This window comes from Gobius niger (genome assembly GCF_951799975.1).
Source record: "Gobius niger genome assembly, chromosome: 17".
Lineage (NCBI taxonomy): Eukaryota > Metazoa > Chordata > Actinopteri > Gobiiformes > Gobiidae > Gobius > Gobius niger.
In genome coordinates this window covers 854410-879666 of record NC_136868.1, presented here as the reverse complement: position 1 = coordinate 879666, position 25257 = coordinate 854410, and the positions used below count along the sequence as shown (strand labels likewise).

Genomic DNA, 25257 nt, shown 5'->3' with positions numbered 1-25257 from the left:
ACATTCACTACAGCCATTTTGAGAGAGACATTTTATACAAGGCAGTTATTCTAATTTACTGCATTTACAGACCAACAGAAGGTTTGTCATCATTGTAGTGAGATATAGACTGGAGCTGTGGGACTGACAAAAGCAGAATAATGTTCAGTGAACCTTCGCCAGAATCAAAGTGGATTCACTTTAACCAACGCGAGTGCCATAATGTAAACAACCGATGGAGCGGCCAGTAAATCACATGTGTGTGTGTTAGCCATTTATGAAGCTGCAGATGTCAACTCCTCATAACTGCATTGTGAAGTATCTGATCTTTAGGCCCGAGCGGCTGCAGGGCTATTGTAATAGTACAGGCAGAGCGCGGAGCTCCCCATGCATCAGACAGTAATAGGGGGGGCTCCCCATGCATCAGACAGTAATAGGGGGGGCTCCCCATGCATCAGACAGTAATAGGGGGGGCTCCCCATGCATCAGACAGTAATAGGGGGGGCTCCCCATGCATCAGACAGTAATAGGGGGGACTCCCCATGCATCAGACAGTAATAGGGGGGGCTCCCCATGCATCAGACAGTAATAGGGGGGGCTCCCCATGCATCAGACAGTAATAGGGGGGGCTCCCCATGCATCAGACAGTAATAGGGGGGGCTCCCCATGCATCAGACAGTAATAGGGGGAGCTCCCCATGCATCAGACAGTAATAGGGGGGGCTCCCCATGCATCAGACAGTAATGGGGGGGCTCCCCATGCATCAGACAGTAATAGGGGGGGCTCCCCATGCATCAGACAGTAATAGGGGGGGCTCCCCATGCATCAGACAGTAATAGGGGGGGCTCCCCATGCATCAGACAGTAATAGGGGGGGCTCCCCATGCATCAGACAGTAATAGGGGGGGCTCCCCATGCATCAGACAGTAATAGGGGGGGCTCCCCATGCATCAGACAGTAATAGGGGGAGCTCCCGGCACCCGCCCTGTCCCGTGAAATAGGCGTGTGCACATTTGTAACTGCTCGCATGAAAAAAGGTGAAAAATCCAGACAAGACGCAACATAGACAAGAAAGTAGTGGCCCCCCCCTCCAGTCCCTAAAACACAGAGTGACTCAGGGCATCGAGGCCGATCCAATGATATCGGTGTTTGCCACGAAAGCGGCATAATTGTTGTTGCTCGCAAAAAAAAAGACTCCTCATCAATCAATCAATCAAAACTTTATTTATAAAGCACTTTTCATACAAAGTTGTAACACAAAGAGCTTTACACGCACACGCACACACGCAGTGTTGACTGTTTCACGTCTCATCCAAAAGGCTTCGTTAGCAACACTAAGCTCCGCCCACAGACCAGATCTTTATCCGATCGTCGGGCCGAGCAGAAACGTTAGTGTTACTGACGAAGCCTTTTGGATGAGAAGGTGAAACATTCAACACTTCAGCTACAGCACAGAAGATACTGAACTGTTTCACGCCTAACGGACCCACCAGAAGACCTACAGAACCTCTGCTCCTGGAGCCTTGTAGAGACTCTGTGATGGAGCCTTGTAGAGACTCTGTGATGGAGCCTTGTAGAGACTCTGTGATGGAGCCTTGTAGAGACTCTGTGATGGAGCCTTGTAGAGACTCTGTGATGGAGCCTTGTAGAGACTCTGTGATGGAAGGTGAAGGCTCCAGGCTGACACACTGAGAGGAGCTGACTCGTACTGTCTGGTCTTAGCCGTCGTTAGCATGTAGCCTCTCCCAGCCTGTTCCTATGGCCCCAAACGGCAGTGAAGTTAGAAGTGACCAAACTCTTTCACGTTTTCCCTTTTTGAAAACGGTTACGTGAGCATTTACACGATCCAAGTCTAGTCACACAAAATGAAACATGTGGATTTTCTGAGCAGATAAAAGGGGAACTATATAGCAAGGCGTAATAACACCTCAGGAGACGTCTGCTCCTAAGGTGTTATTACGCCTTGCTATATAGTTCCCCTTTTATCTGCTCAGAAAATCCACATGTTTCATTTTGTGTGACTACACTTGGATCGCGTAAATGCTCACGTAACCGTTTTCAAAAAGGGAAAACGTTTAAGAGCTTGATGGCTTTCTTCAATGAAGGTGTTCAAATCGTCTTCTGTACTGGTGGTTGAAGTCTCGAACGTTTCGCCTCTCGTCCAAAAGGCTTCGTCCAAAAGGCTTTTGGACGAAGCCTTTTGGACGAAGCCTTTTGGACGAAGCCTTTTGGACGAGAGGCGAAACGTTCGAGACTTCAACCACCAGTACAGAAGACGATTTGAACACCTTCATTGAAGATGGACAACTCCTGTACGACTGAGAGCTTACACAGACAGCTCGGTGGCTTCTAACCTCAGCGCCGTTTGGGGCCATAGGAACAGGCTGGGAGAGGCTAAATGCGAGCTACATCTCTGGTCTTTTTGTGAGACACACACAAAGACCAGACAGTTCAGCATCAGCGTCTAAGCTCAGGTAAGAACAGGTCTCAGTGTTCCTTTAGAAGCGGCTGTTACAGATCCTCCCTCCCTCCCCTCCTCTGGAGTCGTCTGTCCTGGGCTGTTACAGATCCTCCCTCACTCCCCTCCTCTGGAGTCGTCTGTCCTGGGCTGTTACAGATCCTCCCTCCCTCCCCTCCTCTGGAGTCGTCTGTCCTGGGCTGTTACAGATCCTCCCTCCCCTCCTCTGGAGTCGTCTGTCCTGGGCGTCCCGTTCCTCTCTGTCGTGGATGAACCTCGCTGTAACTTCCTTCTGCAGATTCTTCAGAGCCTTCTCCTCTCCCGCCAGTGCCCCCAGCTCAGCCAGCCGGATGTTATGGGTGCAGACTTTCACAGTTAGCTCCTCGTGCGTCTTCTGAAGGCTCTGCCTGTCCAGCTGCAGGGCATTAACTCTTTCCTTGTAGTCACTGATTGCTTCTCGTAGAGGGTTCTGCTGCTGCATTATTTTCTCTAAGTACACGATCCTCTTCCTCGTGTAACCGTTTGTTTTCTTCATTGACTTCTCCTCCATTTCCAGTCTCTTGATTCTCGCTGCCAGCACCTCCTTGCGTGTGACCTTTTCCTCCAGTGCAGCGACCTGTTCGTGTAAGCGTTGGTTTTCCTCTCTCGAAGCGTCCGTGGCCTCCTGCTGCTTCTGCTCACGCGTCTCATCCACCAGGTTCAGCTTCAGAAGTTGTTTTTCATAACTTTGCTGCTCCTTCAGCAGTTGTTTGTTCTTAGCTTCGAGCCCAGCGCTGCCCTTGATCGTCGCTGTGTAACTATCGGCTTTTGCTTTGGCCTTTCTTACTTCACGCTTTATTTGAGCATTTCTTTCCTCAAGCGCGGCGGTGCTTTTCCTCAAGTCGTCGTGTTCACGGGACTTCTCCTCGTGCTTCGGTAAAAACATCATGTAGTCATCACAGACCTTCTCATTCTGCTTCAGACAGTTCTTCATTGCCTTGTTTTCTCCTTTCAGGACCTCTTGTTGTTCCCACAGCTCCGTGAGCCGGATCTCCATGTTGACGGCCTCACTCGATTTGATGATCATCTCCGTGATGTTTTCCTCTATTTGTTTGTTTTCATTCTTAACCTTCTCCATGACACTTTCCAACTCTTTACACCGAACTTTGAATTCCTCTTGTCTGACCAGGCGAGCTTTCAGCTTGGTTTCCTCAACTTCTAAAGCACTTCTACAGGCTTTCGCCGCCGCCAGCTCGTCTTGAAGTTGCTTTCCGTAAATCCTGTGCTCGTCCGACTGCCTCTCTTTGAGCTCAGTGACCTCTTTTTGTTTGGCCTCGACTTCCTGACGAATGGACTCTCTTTCCGCTTCTACGTCGAGGCAGTTTTGGGGAAGTGCTGATGTTTTGAGCACAATTCCTCTGGCGAGCTCGCCAGTTTCTTTGAGCTCAGTGACCTGTTTTTGTTTGGCGTCCCGTTCCTCTCTGTCGTGTATGAACCTCGCTGTAACTTCCTTCTGCAGATTCTTCAGAGCCTTCTCCTCTCCCGCCAGTGCCCCCAGCTCAGCCAGCCGGATGTTCTGGGTGCAGACTTTCACAGTTAGCTCCTCGTGCGTCTTCTGAAGGCTCTGCCTGTCCAGCTGCAGGGCATTAACTCTTTCCTTGTAGTCACTGATTGCTTCTTGTAGAGGGTTCTGCTGCTGCATTATTTTCTCTAAGTACACGATCCTCTCCCTGCTGTAACCGTTTGTTTTCTTCATCGACCTCTCCTCCATTTCCAGTCTCTTGATTCTCGCTGCCAGCACCTCCTTGCGTGTGACCTTTTCCTCCAGTGCAGCGATCTGTTCATGTAAGCGTTGGTTTTCCTCTCTCGAAGCGTCCGTGGCCTCCTGCTGCTTCTGCTCACGTGTTTCATCCACCATGTTCAGCTTCAGAAGTTGTTTTTCATAACTTTGCTGCTCCTTGAGCAGTTGTTTGTTCTTAGCTTCGAGCCCAGCGCTGCCCTTGATCGTCGCTGTGTAACTATCGGCTTTTGCTTTGGCCTTTCTTACTTCACGCTTTATTTGAGCATTTCTTTCCTCAAGCGCGGCGTTGCTTTTCCTCAAGTCGTCGTGTTCACGGGACTTCTCCTCGTGCTTCGGTAAAAACATAATGTAGTCATCGCAGACCTGCTCATTCTGCTTCAGACAGTTCTTCATTGCCTTGTTTTCTCCTTTCAGGACCTCTTGTTGTTCCCACAGCTCCGTGAGCCGGATCTCCATGTTGACGGCGTCACTCGATTTGATGATCATCTCCGTGATGTTTTCCTCTATTTGTTTGTTTTCATTCTTAACCTTCTCCATGACACTTTCCAACTCTTTACACCGAACTTTGAACTCCTCTTGTTTGAGCAGGCGAGCTTTCAGCTTGGTTTCCTCAACTTCTAAAGCACTTCTACAGGCTCTCGCCGCCACCAGCTCGTCTTGAAGTTGCTTTCCGTAAATCCTGTGCTCGTCCGACTGCCTTTCTTTGAGCTCAGTGACCTCTTTTTGTTTGGCCTCGACTTCCTGACGAATGGACTCTCTTTCTGCTTCTAAGTCGAGGCAGTTTTGGGGAAGTGCTGATGTTTTGAGCTGAACTCCTCTGCCGAGCTCGTCAGCTTCCTTGTTCAGAGCCTTTTTCTGCTCTGTGAGGACACGTATCGCTTCTGTGAGTTTGTCCTGACTCGGGTCCATGACAGAGCGGTCGTCCTGTTTGAGTCTCAGGCTTTGATTAACCTTCTGTTTAAAGTTTATGCTGTGTTGTAGCGTTTTGACTTGTGTTTCTAGATCCGCACAGTCTGCTTGTAGTTCAGTGCTTTCCTCTGTCACGACCGCCTGCTCTGATCGCTCGCTCTCCACACACCTCTGTAAAACATCTGCCTGTGGTTGTGGAGGTTGGCTTGGTTCTTGGGGGCGTGTGGAGGCGTGGTCTTCGGGCGTCCTCCGTTCCCATGCGTATTCTTCTTTGAGGAACGTGTCCACAGATCTGAGCCTGCGAGCTCGTTCCTCTGCATCTCCTCCCAGTTTGTTCTGGATCGTTGAGAGGATGTTTCTGATCAACACGTGCTCCGTCTGGACACGAGCGTCGTCCTCACCTTCGGTTCTTCCGGCCATGTTCAGGTTTGAACTGTGGCAAAAAATTCTTCAGTCTCTATAACCGTTGTTTCTGAAGCGTCTTTGCTGGAGCGACGTGCGTAAAACACAGGAATCGTTCACCTCTGAGCTCAGAATGACTGATACTGAAGCTCTGAGACACACTCACAGCTGACAAGAACATGATGTCATACAATAGAACGCTGTCAGCCAATCACATGACAGGAATCGTTTCTAAGCAACGGGGCAGGCGACATGTGACCAGGTGGCGTTCACGTGACATCGCCGCATTCTAAAGAGCCGGTAACTATGGCAACTGCAGTAAAATAAGATAAGATAAACCTTTATTAATCTCACAAAACTGACAAAATGCATAGATTTATGTCTTTGTTTTTCGGCTCAAATCTCAGTCATTACTGGAGGAATCCACATGAAACAAACACTGTCACAAAGTTCATGATCTCCTCTGTCGGCACATGTGAACTCATGTCAACTGGCTGCTATGGGCAGAGAAGGAGAGAAGCTCATGATGTGGACCCCCTCCTCCCCTGACCTCAGCCCTATTGAGAACCTTTGGAGCCTCAACAAAAAATACATCTATGAGGGTGGGAGGCAGTTTTCATCCAAACAGCAGCTCTGGGAGGTTATTCTAACATCCTGCAAACAAATCCAAGCAGAAACTGTCCAAAAACTCACAAGTTTAATGGATTGAAGAATTTTGAAGCTGCTCAGAGAAGCTCCTATGGTAAAATATAACTTGACCTGTTGAGATGTTTTTGATTGAAATATCTTTTGATTTCAGTAAATATGACCTCCTAATGCTACACATACAACAAATGACCATTTTCAGTGAATTACAAGCTTTAAAATGTATTGAAACCATGAGTTGCATAATAATTTGGAACAGTGGATTTTGAGTTTTTTTACTATATTTATTTGTGAAAGAAAACTGGGAGATTTTTTCAACCACATTTAAATGATCCTCGACCAGTTACAGACTTGAAAATGATGCTGACTCTCATTTGAGTTGACAATTTAGAAAATCTTAGAAAAATGTCATTTGCATAATCATTTGGCAGTGTATATTAAGCTCATGCATGACGGCACTTCGGACCCAAATAAAAGAGGGGGTGTTCTGCTTTAAAGAGGGGGTGTTCTGCTTTTGTCAGTCCCATAGCACCAGTCTATATCACACTACAATGATGACAAACCTTCTGCTGGTCTGGAAATGCAGTAAATTAGAATAACTGCCTTGTATAAAATGTCTCTCTCAAAATGGCTGTAGTGAATGTCTTGAAATAGGCCTCTGTCTCTTTAACCTCTTAACTCCCGCCTGAACCAAGAACATTTTCTCCAGTTCAGCTTTACCCAAATCCTGTAGGCCAGTGTAATGCCTCATTTGAAAGCTAAGATCTACAAAACTAAATTGATCTTTTTCCTCACATCATCAGATTTTTTTTCATCACTTTTTCGATTTTTTTTTGTCACTTTCTTGTCAATTTTTTTTTCAATTTTTCGTCATATTTTTCTCACTTTTTTGTAAATTTTTAGTCATTTTTTTGGAAATTTTTTGTCACTTTTTCGTCCATTTTTTCTCACTTTTTTCACATTTTCATCCTTGTTTTCGTCTCAGTTTTGTTGCTATTTTCACACCTTTTTTCCAGAAGGATTGGGGTAAAGCTGGAGAAAATGTGCTCGGTTCAGGCGGGAGTTAAGAGGCTAAGATCTTCTGAGCCTTTAGACACGCCCCCTCCACACGCTGTCTGTGGCATCAGTGGGGAGGGGGTTCTGCTGAGGAGCAGTGGTCGGTTACTCGGCTGGTGACCAAAGCTCGGAGGCGTCTCCAGGAGGTGGGGGCGTTCCTAGGAGGACTCAGGCAAACCTATCCCTAAAATGGCCGCCATCAGAGTTTTTACAGATTACTCACAAATACGTGAATGTGCCAAGGCAACACTTCAGCCATGGTTTTAATTTGGCCAAGACACTTTCCCTTTGCCAGACCGAGTGTGTCTCCTCTGGATTTCCTAAAACGTTTGTGTCGTCACTGTCGTGGTTTCAAATGTGCTTCAAACGGCCTTGTGAGCTTTTGTGAAGAGTCTGGGTGCAACACTGCAAAAAGGACCCTCCTAAAAACAAGGAAAACAATCTTAAAATAAGACATTTTGTTTTGTTTTAAGGAAAAAGTTCTGCCAATGGGGTCAGCATTCTTATTTGTAGAATATTTTTCACATCATAAAACAAGAAAGAAACACTAAATTTAAGCAAATAAACAACTAGAATTAAGCAAAATGTCCTCAGGAAATGGAATAATTTGAGGAAAACATTCTTATTTAGTGAAAATGTGTGGGATATTTTACTTAAATGTTGCTTGATTTAAGTAAAATGTTCTAAATTACACATTTTTTAGCAAAATGTTCTTCATAAATACTAATATTTAAGGAAAGTATTTCCCGCGCCCGGAGACCCGCCTCCATGATGTGGAGCCAGGCTGATGGTCAGAATCACCTGCTGGAGGATTCACCTATTGTACATGTTTTTAGTGGTAGACACGGGGAGAACATGCTCCACACAGAAAGGCCCCGTCCTGGTGGGAATCGAACCCGGGACCTTCGAGCTGTGAAGCTGAGGCTCTAACCGCTGTGCCACCGAGCCGCCCACTTTAAAGAATGGAATGTTTTATCTCTCTGTGAGAAGCAGGTCTTACATTAAGAGTTGCTGATCTTAGTTTTTCTTAAAATAAGAAAAAATATTCTTTGTCAAAAACTGAAGATTCAAAAAGTTTTTCTTTCTTGTTACAAGAAAAAATACCATGTTTTTAGTAAATATATCTGAACAAGAAATGGCTGGATTTTATTTCCTAAAATAAGAATTTTTTTCTCAAGAAAACTTTTCTCGGCAAAACATTATTACTTTTAAGGGAAAAAATAAGAACTTGTTTCTTAAAGTAAGACATTTTTTACTTAGAATCCACTTTTTGCAGTGAAAGCAGATGTTTTATTTCACTTTAGTCCATGTTGTCGCTGTCTGTAATAAGAAGCAGCCATTGAAAGGACATTTCTTACAAAAACAAATCTTTAATTGACAATCATCCGTGTTAAAAATGTATTTGTGTGAAGCTGGCCCCCCCATAGTGTCCCATTCACTCCAACACGCCGCCGTTTGCTTGTTCTTCTTGTGCACATTATGAACGTTTACCCTCATGAGTTCTTTCTGGAAGCGTCCGGCGTCTTTCCTGGTCCGTCAGGTTTACGCGCCGTCCACCTTCCCTCATACGGTTTCCGCGTGGGCCCTCCTGAAGTCGTGGATAAACTGGCTGATGACTCCGAACAGCTCCTGCGAGTCCTGGTCGGCCGCCTCTCCGAATTTCACCTTCGCAAAAGACAAGGAAAAGCACACGCGATGAGCTGCCTGCAAATGAAGACAAACGCCACGAGTGAACGGCTCCGTCACGACCTTCGGAGTTCATTTGCCTTTGTCGTATCGCAACATTAAAAGCCTAAAAAAGACTGTTGTGTCTTTTGTGATGCGTTTGTAAGGTTATGCCCTGGGTCTAAAACAGAGGGTACAACGATGACCATGATCCTTTGCTCCGGGAAGAAACACAAGAGAAGCTACTTTTACGACAACATGAAGAAGTTGTAAGAGCCACTATATAGCTTTGTCGCAAGGCCCAGAAAAGTGTCAGTTTTTTGGTATAATCTTTAGTGTAAACCAGCAGGTAGCGGAAATTCTGTACAACATTGAAATAAATATTACAGTGGGGGGTCCAGGGTTGTTTGCATTGGGGGTCGCAGCCAAAAGCGTTTGGGGAACTCTGGTGAAAGCCGCCATGTTGGCTTTGATGTGGACAGAGCTTGTGCTTCTCTGATTAGTTAATCCGCCTGCACTGCAAAAAGTAAATATCAAGCATTGGCTTAAATGACTTGAATTGAGGAAATGTTTCTTGTTTTGAGCGGTTTTCACTCATTTAGACACTTTTCCTGATCGGACCGAGTTTGCTTTGCTTGTTTGAGGACATTTCAGACCAGTTCTAGGGTAAATCTTGCTTGAAATAAGAAAGTAAAATTGCCAATGAGATAAGACCAGATTCTTTCCCCATTGGCAAAGAAAATGACCTGAAATAAGGACGAAACGTATCGAAACGAGTCAGAAACATCTCAGAACAAGTGAAATAATCCAGGACAAATGCCCAACAACTTCTTAACTAGTCAAAACAACTAAAATTTGGATAATTATGCTCAAATTGAGATGTTTATACTGATCTAGTTTCTCTGCGCGGCCGAAAAACAGCTTTGTTTTCGTGTAGGGACTGATTTTAGTTGGGCTTCTCCAGCCCCATGTTAACACAGAGGAGAAAAGGGGCGGGCACAATTCATGGCGGCGCCCACGCGAACCACGCAAACTTGTCTGTGATCTCGGCCCGTCTGCTGAGGGATCCTTCGGCCCTGGGTCTCTATAGCCTGTCCGTCCATGGGAGTGGATCTCTCCTTCTGTGGTTCTCCCAAAGGTTTCTCTTTTCTCCTGCCGGGTTTTTGAGTTTTTCCTCGCCGTGCTGGAGAGTCTAAGGACGGGGGACGCCCACGCCGCTCGTCGCCGCCTCCTATTGGACATTATATTTGCCTGGATTCAGCTGAACTTTTAATTGTCATATTTATTGCTCTGTTTTATTGCCTTAATGTTCGGTGCAGCTGTGAGGCCACTTCTGTTGTGATGTTGGGCTTTACAAAACCATTACACTTGAAACTTCCAGAATAAGGTGAATAGATACAGGAACGGGAACTGTCTGGGCAGAATATGCAGAGCTTATGAAGTGGGTTTTCAATGAACAAAAATGAAGTAAATCATGTTTCATCCCTCTGTGGTATCACTTTCTATTTTAGGGGTAAAACATGTTTCAACCCACTTTAGGACAAACAGAACAGTAGAAAAACATGTCTGCATTATGTATTTTCCCAACAGAAGTTTGAGTCTGTGCTTTTTCAGTTTGAGGCAACAAAGTGGAAAAGCACAGTTTTAGTACAAATACAAACAAAAAACATAATTAATGTAAACATGTGCTTCTTGACATTCATTTAACAAGTTATTCTAATTAAACCTGCAGTAAAGTGATAACTATCTTTGTCACTTTACTACAGGTTTGTCAGCTCGTGCCTCAGTTGTAGGTCCCGGGTTTGATTCCCGCCTATGTGGAGTTTGCATGTTCTCCCTGTGTCTGCGTAGGTTAGTGGTAAAAACATGTGCAATAGGTGAATCCTCCAGCCAGGTGTTTCTGACCTCCAGCCTGGCTCCACCTCATGGAGACGGGTTCCCGAGGGCCGGCCCCTGCTGGCAGCTCACGGCTCCTACAGGCCGCCCAGACATTGAGGAGGGGTCAGATGCAGAGAACTTAAAGCATAACTTCTCTTTCTCTCCCTGCACAAATGCCCCTAAACTTCAGCTCCTGATTCCAGACAGAAACATGTCTGGCAACATTGTAAAAAATAATAAAATAAACTTAAAGGGCCAGTGTCAGAGCCAAAAGGTGGTTTGTTGCCTGAGGGAACGTCTGCTATAAGTAAGGATTAAACAGCTCGGAGCCGCGTTAGCCGGTTCTAACGCCCGACACAGTGTTGTTCCTCCTGCATTATAACGTCTAACGCGGCTCCTCGTTGTTTAATCCGCTTATACCAGGGTCCCACAAACGCAACGTTATAATAAATGTGTTTTTCATTGACTAAAGTCACTAAATCTGCCAGACTACGGGACTATTTTGTGTGGGTTATTAGCCGGTCACTGAAGGCTGGTCTCAGAGCGAGTCATTCTCCGCAGCTATTACGAGGATCTCAGTCAGGCTCAACGACACAACATCAGCACAGAATCACAACACAACAGGACTAACCCGGAAACACTTTTCCCTGGAAGGAAACACCGATATGCGCCACTCGTGGGCACCACTTATTTACCTTTTACAAGGTTTAACCTGAAGCTAAAGCTAGCTAGCTCAACCAGCTCAACTGTTTATGGAAACAGCTGCGGTGGAGTCGCTCACACCTGGGCCCCCCCAACTCAAACTTTTATGTTTGACTTTACTAATCCAGACAAAGATGCTTCAATGCAGGATCATTTTATGTACGCCTGAAAATGATGAATAGCCTTAACCGTTTCCAATAGAAATGTAAAGCTCATATGTTATTAACAGTAGCTAACCTAGCTGCTCACTCTCCTCTACAAACATTTAGCAAACACTAAATCCATCTCATACGTTCCTGTCAGTCACTAATTACGCCTTTATCTGATTCAGCTGTGTCATGCGTTGCTATGGCGACGTCACAGCGGAGTGACATCCCAGTGATTTAACTACCGGACTACGTGTGCGGTTACACCAAAATAATGCACCGGCCAATCAGGATCCAGTATTCACCCAGACCATGGTATAAAGGGTTATGAATGAATGAATGTTAATTTCAAACCAGAGAAAAAACTCATACAAATAAATGCAAACATTTTTTATAACTCCAATCTGCACAACATAATGTACGGCTCAATAACATCTCAGTAAAAACACTCCCACCTCTTTCTTATACTTGTATCTCCATAACATAACTTCCACTTAGTGATTATCTGAGCACTGTGCTGTAAATCCAAGTTCTCAAGGAAACACAATACAAACACCAATTAACACCTGGTTTACAAAACACAAACACAAAAGTCTGAAAACTCAACTACCGCTGAAGATCGTCCTGTTCCATAAGTCTATGACCTTTGGGAGTCTGAGTTCTCCATGTTCTCAGTGAAATAATCTCGTCTTTTACAGTCTGCGGCCGCGGTGTCTTTGCATAGTCGACTTATAGAACGAACTGAATTAATGTTTCCACTTTAAAGCCAAACTCCATTACCGCGGGTCACTCTGGTTAAGTGGGTTAAATGCTGAAGAAAATGCCAAGGATTGTCCAGACTTTTTGCTTGAAATTGAATATCAGTTTAATTCTGTTTTACATTGTTTGCCTCATTATGTGGAGAAATATCTAATTGCCATTGATGAGCATTTTTGAAATCACGAGTCATCGTAATAAAAGAGTTGTCAGTGAGGCAGTTTGAGTCGGGAACGTTTTAGCTCATCTTTTTCTCCTCCTTTGGTTTGATTAAACGGCAGGACAGTAAATCACAGAGATGATCAGTAATCGAGGATTTCCTTTCTGCCCTCAGGATGAATCAGTCACAACCCCCACGTCACATGTTTCATTTCTACATTAGTGGTTTCAGGAACACTTTTGCTCTGATGTGATGGATTCGGGGAACAGTTGCCAAAACACTCGCATTAAACACCATTATACCATGGTCTGGGTGAATACTGGATTCTGATTGGCTGGTGCATTATTGTGGTGTAACCGCACACGTAGTCCGGTAGTTAAATCACTGGGATGTCACTCCGCTGTGGCGTCGCCATAGCAACGCCTGACACAGCTGAGTCAGATAAAGGCGTAATTAGTGACTGACAGGAACGTATGAGATGGATTTAGTGTTTGCTAAATGTTTGTAGAGGAGAGTGAGCAGCTAGGTTAGCTACTGTTAATAACATATGAGCTTTACATTTCTATTGGAAACGGTTAAGGCTATTCATCATTTTCAGCCGTACATAAAATGATCCTGCATTGAAGCATCTTTGTCTGGATTAGTAAAGTCAAACATAAAAGTTTGAGTTGGGGGGGCCCAGGTGTGAGCGACTCCACCGCAGCTGTTTCCATAAACAGTTGAGCTGGTTGAGCTAGCTAGCTTTAGCTTCAGGTTAAACCTTGTAAAAGGTAAATAACTCCTGCCCACGAGTGGCGCATATCGGTGTTTCCTTCCAGGGAAAAGTGTTTCCGGGTTAGTCCTGTTGTGTTGTGATTCTGTGCTGATGTTGTGTCGTTGAGCCTGACTGAGATCCTCGTAATAGCTGCGGAGAATGACTCGCTCTGAGACCAGCCTTCAGTGACCGGCTAATAACCCACACAAAATAGTCCCGTAGTCTGGCAGATTTAGTGACTTTAGTCAATGAAAAACACATTTATTATAACGTTGCGTTTGTGGGACCCTGGTATAAGCGGATTAAACAACGAGGAGCCGCGTTAGACGTTATAATGCAGGAGGAACAACACTGTGTCGGGCGTTAGAACCGGCTAACGCGGCTCCGAGCTGTTTAATCCTTACATAGAGCTTAATATAGAAGCTGCAGTTACACGAATGACCTGTGGTGGCAGTAGTGAGTAAAAAATGGCCAACTTCCATCTAGCCCCTTTAAGTAAACAGGATAAGGTTTAATTTCCACATAAGACAAGCTCTTCACTTGCACATACGAGTCCAAGGGGCTCATTTATGAAGACAAGTGCTGAACAGCGAGGGTCAAGCTGGAAAATAGCCACACCAGCTATTTTAAAGCAGGTTAAGCCTAATTCACCATTTGAAACTGGGTGTATTTACAGTAGAAAGGCCTCCAAATGTGACATGTAAATGAGGGACTGCTGTGTGAGTAAATGACCCCTAACGTCACCCAAAGAACGGCCATTTCTAACTGATTGCAATTAATCTCGCCGCCTTTGCAGGGGATCCAACAAACGTCAAACACAAACCCCCCACACCCCGAAGGCTCCGGCGCAGAATAACAGGGAGCGCGAGGAGAAAGCGCCTCTGTCTGTCATTAGCGCGTGAGCTGCTGGAGGATAATGGGATTGACTGCTGTTTGTCTGAAGGTTGGACCCATCGTAGCGTAGCCGCGGAGCAGACTCAGCCCACGACAAACCCAGTCCAGATTATTTAGGTCCAATTTACGCCGACAGAAGATGCGCGAGTAATTGGTGTGGGGTTTCAGAGGCGCCGCTAATGACTGCGCGGAAAACTACTTTAGCTCGCGATCAGTGACGGCTCGAGCCAAAGAAATCGATGGAGCCGCGCATTAGCACAAAGCTGCAGTTCAGGGGCAGGAGAAGGTAAGTACGAGCCGTGTATTTGGGGAGGCAGAACTGCTGCATTCGCTTAGAACGGCTGTTGTGCTTTTGAAGTAGTCGTCTGGATGGTTTTATTATCTCTGGCCTTCCTGCTCTCTCGGAGATCTGGTCGGACGGCGGTTCTGTAGGTCTCTGTGTTTTGTAAAAGGGCTGGGACAGCAGAGAGAGCACAAGCCGCCCTCAGTCTGCTGCTCACCTCCACCTCGAAGCCGCCAGCCCCTCCTCTGAGGACAGGGAGGTCAAACTTTAGCTAAAGGAAAACGTTGGTTTGAAAGAGGAGTCAAAGCAGCCATTTTTGTGAAGAAACTAAATCCATGACCAGGAATGGTGGACTGAGATTTCACCTGTCTCCGCTCAGGGCCGTCCCTCTAGGCAAGATTCGACAAACAAAAGAAATGACTAATGAAATTGAATGTATGTTTCTGTGTGTTTTTCTATCACACAGGCAGCCTGATTGTTTTTATTACGATTCTCATTATCATTGTTGTATTATACTGTGATGATCTATTCAAACGTGTGTACAACAGTTATATTGCAGCAGAAACTCTCCTTCTGAGGTCGATTTAAACCTTTTCGTTGCCGGGTTACACAGTTCCCCACGGAGGGACCAGGGAAGTAGGGCTGAAACAACTAATCGATTAATCGACAACTAATCGATTACTAAAATAGTTGTCAACTATTCCAGTAATCGATTAATCGTTTTCTAGTAAACACAGACTAAAATTGAGCAAAAAAGACATGACAGTTATGTATTTTGGATGAAAACCTACTTTGTTTTTTAAAGTTTGGGTCTGCAGTGTTTTGTACATCGTAAATTTCATAAATATCTGTCTTTGTCTCGTCCAATCAGAAAGCAGAATTAGCACAAATAGCCTCCTGCGAACGTTTACTTTAAGTTTACTCCATCCATGTGTTCTCAAGCGGCGCCACTTTAGCTTTATGTGATAAAAAAATTGAAAAAAATACACTTTCCATGCACCTTTCACAGCCAAGCGATTAATCGATTAATCGTAAAAATAATCGTTAGTTGCAGCCCTACAGGGAAGGCTCGACACAAAAGACCGCACGTCTCGATCCTTTCCTGTTCCAAAGTTGTGCCCGTAAATCAGTGATGTTGTGGATAACGGGAGCGTGGGTTCAAAAATGAAAGAACAATTCGTCACACACTCCAGCAGATGGCGCCCTAGTCCCCGCTGAGAGCTCTGTAATGCTAATGCTAATGCTAATGCTAATGGGACGACGGATGGGAACTAGCCCAAAGCTGCAATCTGGTGTGGCCAGTGTTCATTTTGATGTTTTAGTTTAGTTTTAGTCTTAGTCTTTTGACGACAATGTTATTCGATTTTAGTCGACTAAATTTAAGACTAATTTAGTCGCCTTTGCATTGATAATATTGATTATAATGATATTTAATGTTGTTCCTCTGCTTCATGTTTCTGCTCCACATGAACAAAGCTCAGAGCTGATCCTTTAAACATGATCTGAGGCTCTTTCAGACGCTCAATACAAGTTTGGATGATTTTAGTCTCTCCTTTTCATTTTTATTTTATAATATATTCATTTTTTTATATTATTTTCATTTTATTTTTTTAGTCGACTCAAATATCTGGACATTTTAGTCACAGTTTTAGTCTCATGAGAAACTTTTCCTTTAGTTTTAATCCAATTTTAGTCACAAAAATATCACTTTGACTAAAATTAAGACTAAATATTTTAGTCGATGAAATTAACACTGGGTGTGGCTTGTTCATTAACATGCACTGTCCAACCAAAAAGTAAATAAATAAATGCTAATGAGGCTGAAACTCAGCCCAGGACAGATCATTAGGCAGATGATCAGCTGAGATTAGGGCCGTTCAGTCAAACTCAGGTGTGAGTTAGGTCGTTAGGACTTAAAACTACAAAGATGTTGTTTACCTACAGGTGAGAGTAGCCGTTAATAGAGGAGAGGGACTGAGTCAAGCTAGCCTGGCAAAAGCCAGACTGACTACATTTATGTATTCATAAATACATATAAAGACAGTCTGGAATTGTGGTAATAGGACGCAATTTCTAAATCGAGACTGGAGGCGGGGCTAACGATCGCAGCTTGAACTAGAGCGAACCAATCAAACACAAAGCGACTTACGCTTTGCGTTCACGTCCTCTGCCATGATTGTCGTCCACACGTGCAGTCGAGTAAATGCTCCGGTGAAAGCCCTCAGAGCAGCTTCTGCTTTGGCTTTAACGGCAAGTCCAGCTCATTTAAAACAGAAGAAAGGCACTGGTAAAAGATCGCTGTGTCGCGGCCGCCGCCATCTTCACTGTTTTGGTTGCAGGAGGAGCGCAGGTGTTTATGGGAAATCCTAGCGCGGAAGATGACGCACTGTTAACTCCCGCCTCCTGCGCTATGATTGGCTCTGCCTGGTTTTGCCGGAGTCAGCGAGATTCAAATCACACAATTCCAGACTGTATCCCCGTGTATCTCTAACATGGAGGATCAGTCTGGCTCGTGCCAGGCTAGAGTCAAGCTAAACTCCTCCTAGTGGTCAATGTCTAGTCTGCGGGCTGAGCTTAAAAATAACCGAGTATGGAGTGAATGAATAATGCAATGTCTTTGAGTGTCCAGAAAAGCGCTGTATAAAACCAATGCATTATTATTATTATTATTAAGTGTCGCTACGAAGCCTTTTGGATGAGGTGAAACGTTCGACACTTCAACCACAGAGCACAGAAGAATGTTACCTTCATGGAATTAACATTTATAGCATGAGCTGAATGAAATGCATTCTACAAAGCCGACAATGCAACACACAATATTTTTGCTACAAATTCCTGTTAGAATTTCTACTTTTATCAATGTTATTTTTAAGCTGCATTTCACGAGACGTTCATTCCCTCACACAATGACACTGAAGTCCAAAGTTAGTCAAGGTTTACAACTACATTTCACTTTATTCTTCAACATTTCTTAAAGTTTTTCAGAAGAGCTAATGATGTCTAAAAGCACAAACCCGTCTGAACAGGCGGCTATTTTCACTGATACAATTACATCAAGTTGCTGAGGTAGAAATGTGACTCTTGTATTGGTTTTACTTCTCTCATAACATGTGTTTCATAGTCTTTAAGCAGCTACAACACTCGTCAGAGAACTCGCACTTCAGATCTTTCCCACATCGCTCAGCCCGAGCCAAATCTAGAGTCGAATCCTGTCCGTCTTCAGTTTCCGCGCAGCAGGAGGCGGCGCGTTCCCTCTCTGCCACTGGGGTAAAAATAGGAGATACTTTATGCGAGAAAAAGCAACCGCTGTGATATTGATTGCTGTTTCGCGAGCGCTGTGTAAAAAGAGAAGCAGCCGCAGTTAAAATGTCACAACTCAGTGCGGGAGTCGTAAAGTCAATGTAAGCAGGTTTGTGAGGAGAGGTTTACAGTCGCAGGTTTAGGGAGAGGGTGTCGAGGGAACAACAGCGGAATCATTTTAGGACAAAAGGACAAGAATGTAATACAATTTTGCCAGTAATTTGTTAAATAATCATTGTAGCTCTGATTATTGGTTTCTACAGGTGGCAGCAAGTCAAATGTAGTGCTTTTTAATACCACTTTAATGCCTAAATATTATAATATTACTGCCAAAAATGCAGTAATCTTGCTATATTTTATTGCGGAAGATTTGTAGACATTCAATCAAATGTAGATAGTTGTTGACAATTCAAAAATCATCTAATTCTCTTTTTCAAAAGCTGCAAAGTCCCATAAAATGTGAATCTAGCACAGGGGTGTCCGAGCTTGTTTTCATTGGGGGCCACATAGTGAAGCGTACACGGGGTGAAGAGCCATAAAGGGCCGCGAAACTCTCAACTCGCAGAGGTTTAAATTGTGCCCCGCATCTTTATTTAAGCTTAAAACCTTCATGCCAGCTCTGTCTCACAATAACATGTTAGAATTGTGTAGAATTATTACATTTAAAATAAAAAGGACCATCTCTGATTATGTGCACCGAGTCAGCAAGAGGCCGAGGGCATGATTCAGATCTGTGGAATCCTGATGCAGCGCCGCGGAGTAAAACACAGGCTTTAAACCTTCTGCAGAGGCACAGACGCCGGCCTGGCCTGTGACAGACAGGGAGGCCACAGTGAACTTGGTTTGGAAGGAAAGAGAAGCCGCGGAGGCAGAGAAACCATCGTACTCAACTCTACTTACCTCTCACGGAACAGTTTCTAAACTATATTCTATATTTCAGTCAGCACATGATGAGCCTATGCGTGTTCTCCAACGGTGGAAACAGTTTAAATTGGAATATGATTTGGCAAAATATGCAGTTATCGTCAAGAAATCCTAATCATCAGGTTATTCACTTCAATTTTATCCATAGAACATATTTCACTCCCTACATTCTGTTCAAAATGAAAGTGCTGCCTTCCCCCAATTGTACATTTTGCCATCTCAAAACCCAAGGCATTTATGCATATGGTTTGGGACTGTCAAAACTTTCTGGACGGGTGTTTCGAAAACACTAACTGACCTGTTGCTGAAGAATATTCCCTGCACTCCTGAAGTTTTACCCCTCAATGAGTGGATAGCTCCACTCCACTCCACCATTTTTACCTAATGAGATGTGTTCTTGCATGAGCTTAGAGGAGTTGATCCGTACCTGTCTGGTCTTTGTGCATTTGGCCTCTCCCGACATATTCCTATGGCTTCAAACGGGGGTGAAGTTAGAAGCGACCAAGCTCTTCCACGGGCACAAAGACCAGACAGGTACGGATCAACTCGTCTAAGCTCAGGTAAGAACACATCTTAGTCTGGAAAAACGTGGCCTGTTCCTTTAAAGGAGCTATACCTGATTTGACTTCTAGAAATGGAGTGACATTTATTTTGTGGGGAAAACCGCTTGCAGCAAACTGTAAAACATTTTAATACATTGTATGAACTTTCAGGCCATTTTTCCAGCATTATTGTGAAAGTGACCCTAAAAAGTGACCCTACAAGTTGTGAAATGTGTCTGTAAACTTGTCTCTGTAAAGATTATATTAGGGAAAGCTACAAATGAGTTTGAATCACATCTAACATTTTCGTTTAGTGGCTTCCTCTTTTATTGTTTGCAATCCAAAAATCAGGTATAGGGTCTTTAAAGCCCTGCATGGTTTGAGAAAAGCCTCTGAAGTGCCGTGTCTTAAAAATCCCCTCATGGCCTTAACGATGCGTTTGGAGCAGGGCCGTCTTGCGCCAGGCGGAAGATCTGGACATAAATGTTGCCTACCATGCTAACTACTTTTAATTCTGTTTTTTTCTAGTTACAGTCTACAAAAATATGACTCTGACTGAAATGATGACAAATATTTTAGTTGCACTGAAGTAAAATCCTAAAGAAGCAAAATGTAGGACCTTAAACTAAACGTACAGCTGCCCAAGCATCAGTATCTGCTCAGGTCTAACGGTAAAAAGTCCATTCCGATCCTTAGATCCATTCCATAAACTATTAATCGCCCACACCTACATGTCCCAGTCTGTTTAAGTCTCCATCCAGTTGAAACTCTCCAAATGCTTACTGATCTGAAGTCCAGGACTCCAGTGAACTTCAAAGCGCTGCAGCTGATAAATGATTGAGCATAAAATGAACGCATCGCAACACGGCTCCGCTCCACTTCAAATGAGACGTTCGCTCCGGGAAAGCTGATTAGCCCAGATCGCGTCGGTGAGAGGCTCGATGTAAATGCTGTTTAACTGTAATCTTTAAATGATGGAGACAAAGTGGCCGCTTTCCTTTTGCAGATCGTTCAGTAAATCAGTCATTACAGTAAATAAACAGACTAAAACGCAGAGCGAACCAAGAGGAAACCAGGTTCAAACTCCATCTCACATTTGTGTTGAATAATAGAGTGGCCATGAAAAGTCCAAACCTTCTATAGAACTTTTCAAAATGTTTCTAAGGCACAAGAATGTTTACGTGTGCTGCAATTTCATGTGTGTTTTCAGGGACGCGTGCAGACAAAGCGTGACCGTGGGAGCCTCCACACATGTGCTGTAGGTTTAGGAAGAGACAAATACAGGGAGACGACCGACTAGAGCAGTGGTTCTCAACCTTTTAGAGCCGCGACCCCCATTGTAACAGTTAATCAGGATTGTGACCCCCGCCCGGGTCAGACAATGGGAAGAACAGGGACATTAACCCCTTAACTCCCACCTGAACTGAGCACATTTTCTCCAGCTTTACCCCAATCCAAAAGCTTCTGGAAAAAAGGTGAGAAAATAGCAACAAAACTGAGACGAAAACAATGATGGAAATGTGACAAAAAAGCGACAAAAAATGTATGAAAAAGTGGCAAAAATGTCACAAGAAATTGACAAAAAAATGATTTGATAAAAAAATGACAAAAATGTGTTAAAAATGTGACAAATCTTTTTAAAAATGGTGACAAAAAATGACAAAAATTGATAAAAAATTGACAAAAAAACCGACAAAAAACGACAAAAAAGTGACAAAAAACCGACAAAAAACCGACAAAAAATGACAAAAATGTGACAAAAAATGACAAAAAAAACGACAAAATATGACAAAAATGTGACAAAAAAATGACAAAAATGTGACAAAAAAACGACAAAAAATGACAAAAATGTGACAAAAAATGACAAAAAAACCGACAAAAAATGACAAAAATGTGACAAAAAATGACAAAAAAAACGACAAAAAATGACAAAAATGTGACAAAAAAATGACAAAAATGTGACAAAAAACCGACAAAAAATGTGACAAAAAAAGACAAAAATGTGACAAAAAATGACAAAAAAACGACAAAAAATGACAAAAATGTGACAAAAAAATGACAAAAATGTGACAAAAAATGACAAAAATTGATAAAAAATTGACGAATAAATTTGACGAAAAAACGACAAAATTGTGACAAAAAAAGACCAAAAAAAAGACAAAAAATGACAAAAAAACGACAAAAATGTGACAAAAAAATGACAAAAAATGACCAAAAAAACGACAAAAAAACCGACAAAAAATAACAAAAATGTGACAAAAATGTGACAAAAAATGACAAAAATGTGACCAAAAAAATGATGAAAAAGTTACAAAAATGAGTTGAATAACCAACAAAAAAATGATGTAAAACAAATGTGCTGACATGAGGAAAAAGATCCTCTGGGTTCAGGCGGGAGTTAAGAGGTTAACCTTTACAACTCTTAAAAAACAAAGAAAAAACAATGGCTAAAACAAAAATGAATTAAATTTAGAACAAATAATGGCACCCTGGTAAAACAGCATGTTTGCTACCACGCCATAATAATAATAACATTAAAATATATATTTTATCTATATGCTCTGGCGACCCCCCAAATTTGTCTCGCGACCCCCAGGTTGAGAAGCCCTGAACTAGAGAACAGAGGAGGGAGCCATCCATCTGCAGAGCAACACGGAAATCTAAACATATAAGCTGTGGATATTACCAAAATGACAGAGTAGAGTTTCTTCATCTCCTCACACGTCTTCGTCAGAGCCGCGAGGTCCGACTGGTATCGCTCGATCACAGTCTGGGGGTGAACAAGGCGTAATTAGTGAGTAAAGAAAAGCTACGTGTCCTTGTTGTGTCAAACGTCATGCCTTGGTGAGGCCAAACGGAAAACTAGGTCTGTTTCTTATTGTACTTCCTTATTGGACACGGGCCCAGCAGGTGACGTAACATGAGGTTAAAGGGATATTTCAGGATGTTTGACATAGGGCCTCATTTCTTAGTTATCCAGAGTGTTGCTGATTTCTGGAGATATTTTTTTTGTAATTCATGCAGTTCTTATATTTGAAGAGTTTCGTGGCGCTAGGCTAGTGCAAGGCTAGTGCATGTCTATGGTATCAGCTAGCCTGCATTAACAACAGTGTGAGCCGCTCCACAGAGCACCTGAGGCAAATCACTGATAACACCAGACTAACCATATACAAGTCTGTGTTAAAAGAATCATTTTAACCATTTTGCTTTTAAAATAACTTATATTTGAGCAGCATCAGCTTCGTGGGTGTATAAGCTACGCAGCGGCGGAGTGATCTGCTAGAAAATAGTCCCTCAAAATGCGATCATTCATGTGATGCAGGTCAGTTATTTTCCAAACATGACTCTATGGACACAGACATTTGCACACCTGCCCCCTGCTGAGGGCTGGCATAGTTTTTTCATTAATACATAATAAAATAATCTTCGTACGTTCTTTGTGTCTACTTGTGTTCTAAAAAAGTGATACATAATAAAATAAAGACTTTTTTTTGAAAGGCAACAAATAATCGTTTGAATAATCGTGAAAATAATCGCGCTAATTATTTTTTCAATAATCGAGCAGCCCTAACAAGAGATAAACAGGAAACAAAACAAGAGAAACTGTCACATGGACCAGTGACCAGCTGGGTTAAGAATAGAGGATTTATCCATCAGGCAAAGGTTTATTCAAGACAACTTACTTTCAAGTTTTTGACGAAGTTTGGGCAGGTTTCTCCTAGTTTCCTCTTTTTGGTCGTCTTCCGGTACTGAACGATCTTCTGCAGCTCATTCTTCAAAACTAAAGCAAAGCAACAATAAGACTTTTTTTTAATCTTGTGTTTGTTAAGACTAGGATTGTACAGGTTAAAGTGAAAAGTTCCTGTGTCTAATGCCATCAGTTTCTTTCTAAAACGCGATCTTCTCACCGTCTACTTCTGCTGTCAGGCCTTTGATGGAAGCTGTCGAAGGGATACAAAACAAATCAGTGACTAAGCTGAGGATTCTTGTTTTAAAGATTTGAGCTGATCACAGTGAACCTTTACCTCCGTGGACGGTTTCGAACTCCGCCAGCTCCTCCGTGAACGCCACCAGAGACGGCTGGTGCAGCAGGACCTGCTCCACCAGCGCGTGCAGCAGCGTGAAGGATCTGTCTGAGCCTCGGAGCTGCACGGTCTGAGAGCAGAGACACGGGAACATGTTAGCGTCATGAGAGCTTTGAGAGCAGGGACACAGGAACATGTTAGCGTCATGAGAGCTTTGAGAGCAGGGACACGGGAACATGTTAGCGTCATGAGAGCTTTGAGAGCAGGGACACAGGAACATGTTAGCGTCATGAGAGCTTTGAGAGCAGGGACACAGGAACATGTTAGCGTCATGAGAGCTTTGAGAGCAGGGACACAGGGACATGTTAGCGTCATGAGAGCTTTGAGAGCAGGGACACGGGAACATGTTAGCGTCATGAGAGCTTTGAGAGCAGGGACACAGGGACATGTTAGCGTCATGAGAGCTTTGAGAGCAGGGACACGGGAACATGTTAGCGTCATGAGAGCTTTGAGAGCAGGGACACAGGAACATGTTAGCGTCATGAGAGCTTTGTTTTCAGCTCGAGGGGGAGGCGGCTTAAAGGCACAGGTTTACTCAGACATGGACACGGGGAACATGTTAGCGTCATGAGAGCTTTGAGAGCAGGGACACGGGAACATGTTAGCGTCATGAGAGCTTTGAGAGCAGGGACACGGGAACATGTTAGCGTCATGAGAGCTTTGAGAGCAGGGACACGGGGAACATGTTAGCGTCATGAGAGCTTTGAGAGCAGGGACACGGGGAACATGTTAGCGTCATGAGAGCTTTGAGAGCAGGGACACGGGGAACATGTTAGCGTCATGAGAGCTTTGTTTTCAGCTGGAGGGGGAGGCGGCTTAAAGGCACAGGTTTACTCATGGACGCAGGGGTAGAGTTCGGTGTAGATCAGTGCTTTTGCATCATGAAGGCTTCAACCTCTCACCCCCCGACTAAACCAAGCACTCTAGTTCTGCTTTACCCAAATCTAAAAGCGTCTCAACTGGAGAGCAACAGTGTAATGCCTCATGTGAAAGCCTACAGAAGTGATGGTGGCCTTTTAATCATGTTGTGCTTTTTGGTCATGTCTTCACCACTTTTCTGCCACTTTTTTGTCGTGTTTTCGCCACATTTTTGTCACTTTTTTGTCGTGTTTTCGCCACATTTTTGTCACTTTTTTGTCGTGTTTTTGCCACTTTTTTGTCGTGTTTTCGCCACATTTTTGTCGTGTTTTCGCCACATTTTTGTCACTTTTTTGTCGTGTTTTTGCCACTTTTTTGTCGTGTTTTTGTCACTTTTTATATTGTGTTTTTGCCACATTTTTGTCACTTTTCTGTCACATTTTTGTCACTTTTCTGCCACATTTTTGTCACTTTTCTGCCACATTTTTGTCACTTTTCTGTCACATTTTTGTCACTTTTTTGTCGTGTTTTTGTCACTTTTTTGTCGTGTTTTTGTCACTTTTTTGTCGTGTTTTTGCCACTTTTTTGTCATGTTTTTGTCACTTTTTATATTGTGTTTTTGCCACATTTTTGTCACTTTTCTGTCACATTTTTGTCACTTTTCTGCCACATTTTTGTCACTTTTCTGCCACATTTTTGTCACTTTTCTGTCACATTTTTGTCACTTTTCTGTCACATTTTTGTCACTTTTTTGTCGTGTTTTTGCCACTTTTTTGTCGTGTTTTTGTCACTTTTTTGTCGTGTTTTTGCCACTTTTTTGTCATGTTTTTGTCACTTTTTATATTGTGTTTTTGCCACATTTTTGTCACTTTTCTGCCACATTTTTGTCACTTTTTTGTCGTGTTTTTGCCCCTTTTTGTCGTGTTTTTGCCCCTTTTTTGTCGTGTTTTTGCCACTTTTTTGTCGTGTTTTTGCCCCTTTTTTGTCGTGTTTTTGTCACTTTTTTGTTGTGTTTTCGCCACATTTTTTGTCATGTTTTTGCCCCTTTTTTGTCGTGTTTTTGCCACTTTTTTGTCGTGTTT

The 25257-nt window shown here is 43.4% G+C and overlaps 1 protein-coding gene across 1 annotated transcript in view; it reads right to left on the bottom strand.

Annotated features, from left to right (window-relative positions):
- Positions 1 to 8785: 8785 nt before the first annotated feature.
- The window catches only part of LOC306977265 (uncharacterized protein), a gene marked incomplete at its 5' end in the record, with an annotated part of 97905 nt that continues 81433 nt past the window's right edge, over positions 8786 to 25257 (bottom strand). The window contains 5 exons of the mRNA XM_079575470.1: positions 8786 to 8893; positions 21919 to 22002; positions 22916 to 23013; positions 23141 to 23173; positions 23258 to 23387. Coding sequence (XP_079431596.1) covers positions 8792 to 8893; positions 21919 to 22002; positions 22916 to 23013; positions 23141 to 23173; positions 23258 to 23387 — 447 coding nt within the window. The 3' untranslated portion in view covers positions 8786 to 8791. The remainder of the gene's footprint in view (positions 8894 to 21918; positions 22003 to 22915; positions 23014 to 23140; positions 23174 to 23257; positions 23388 to 25257) is intronic.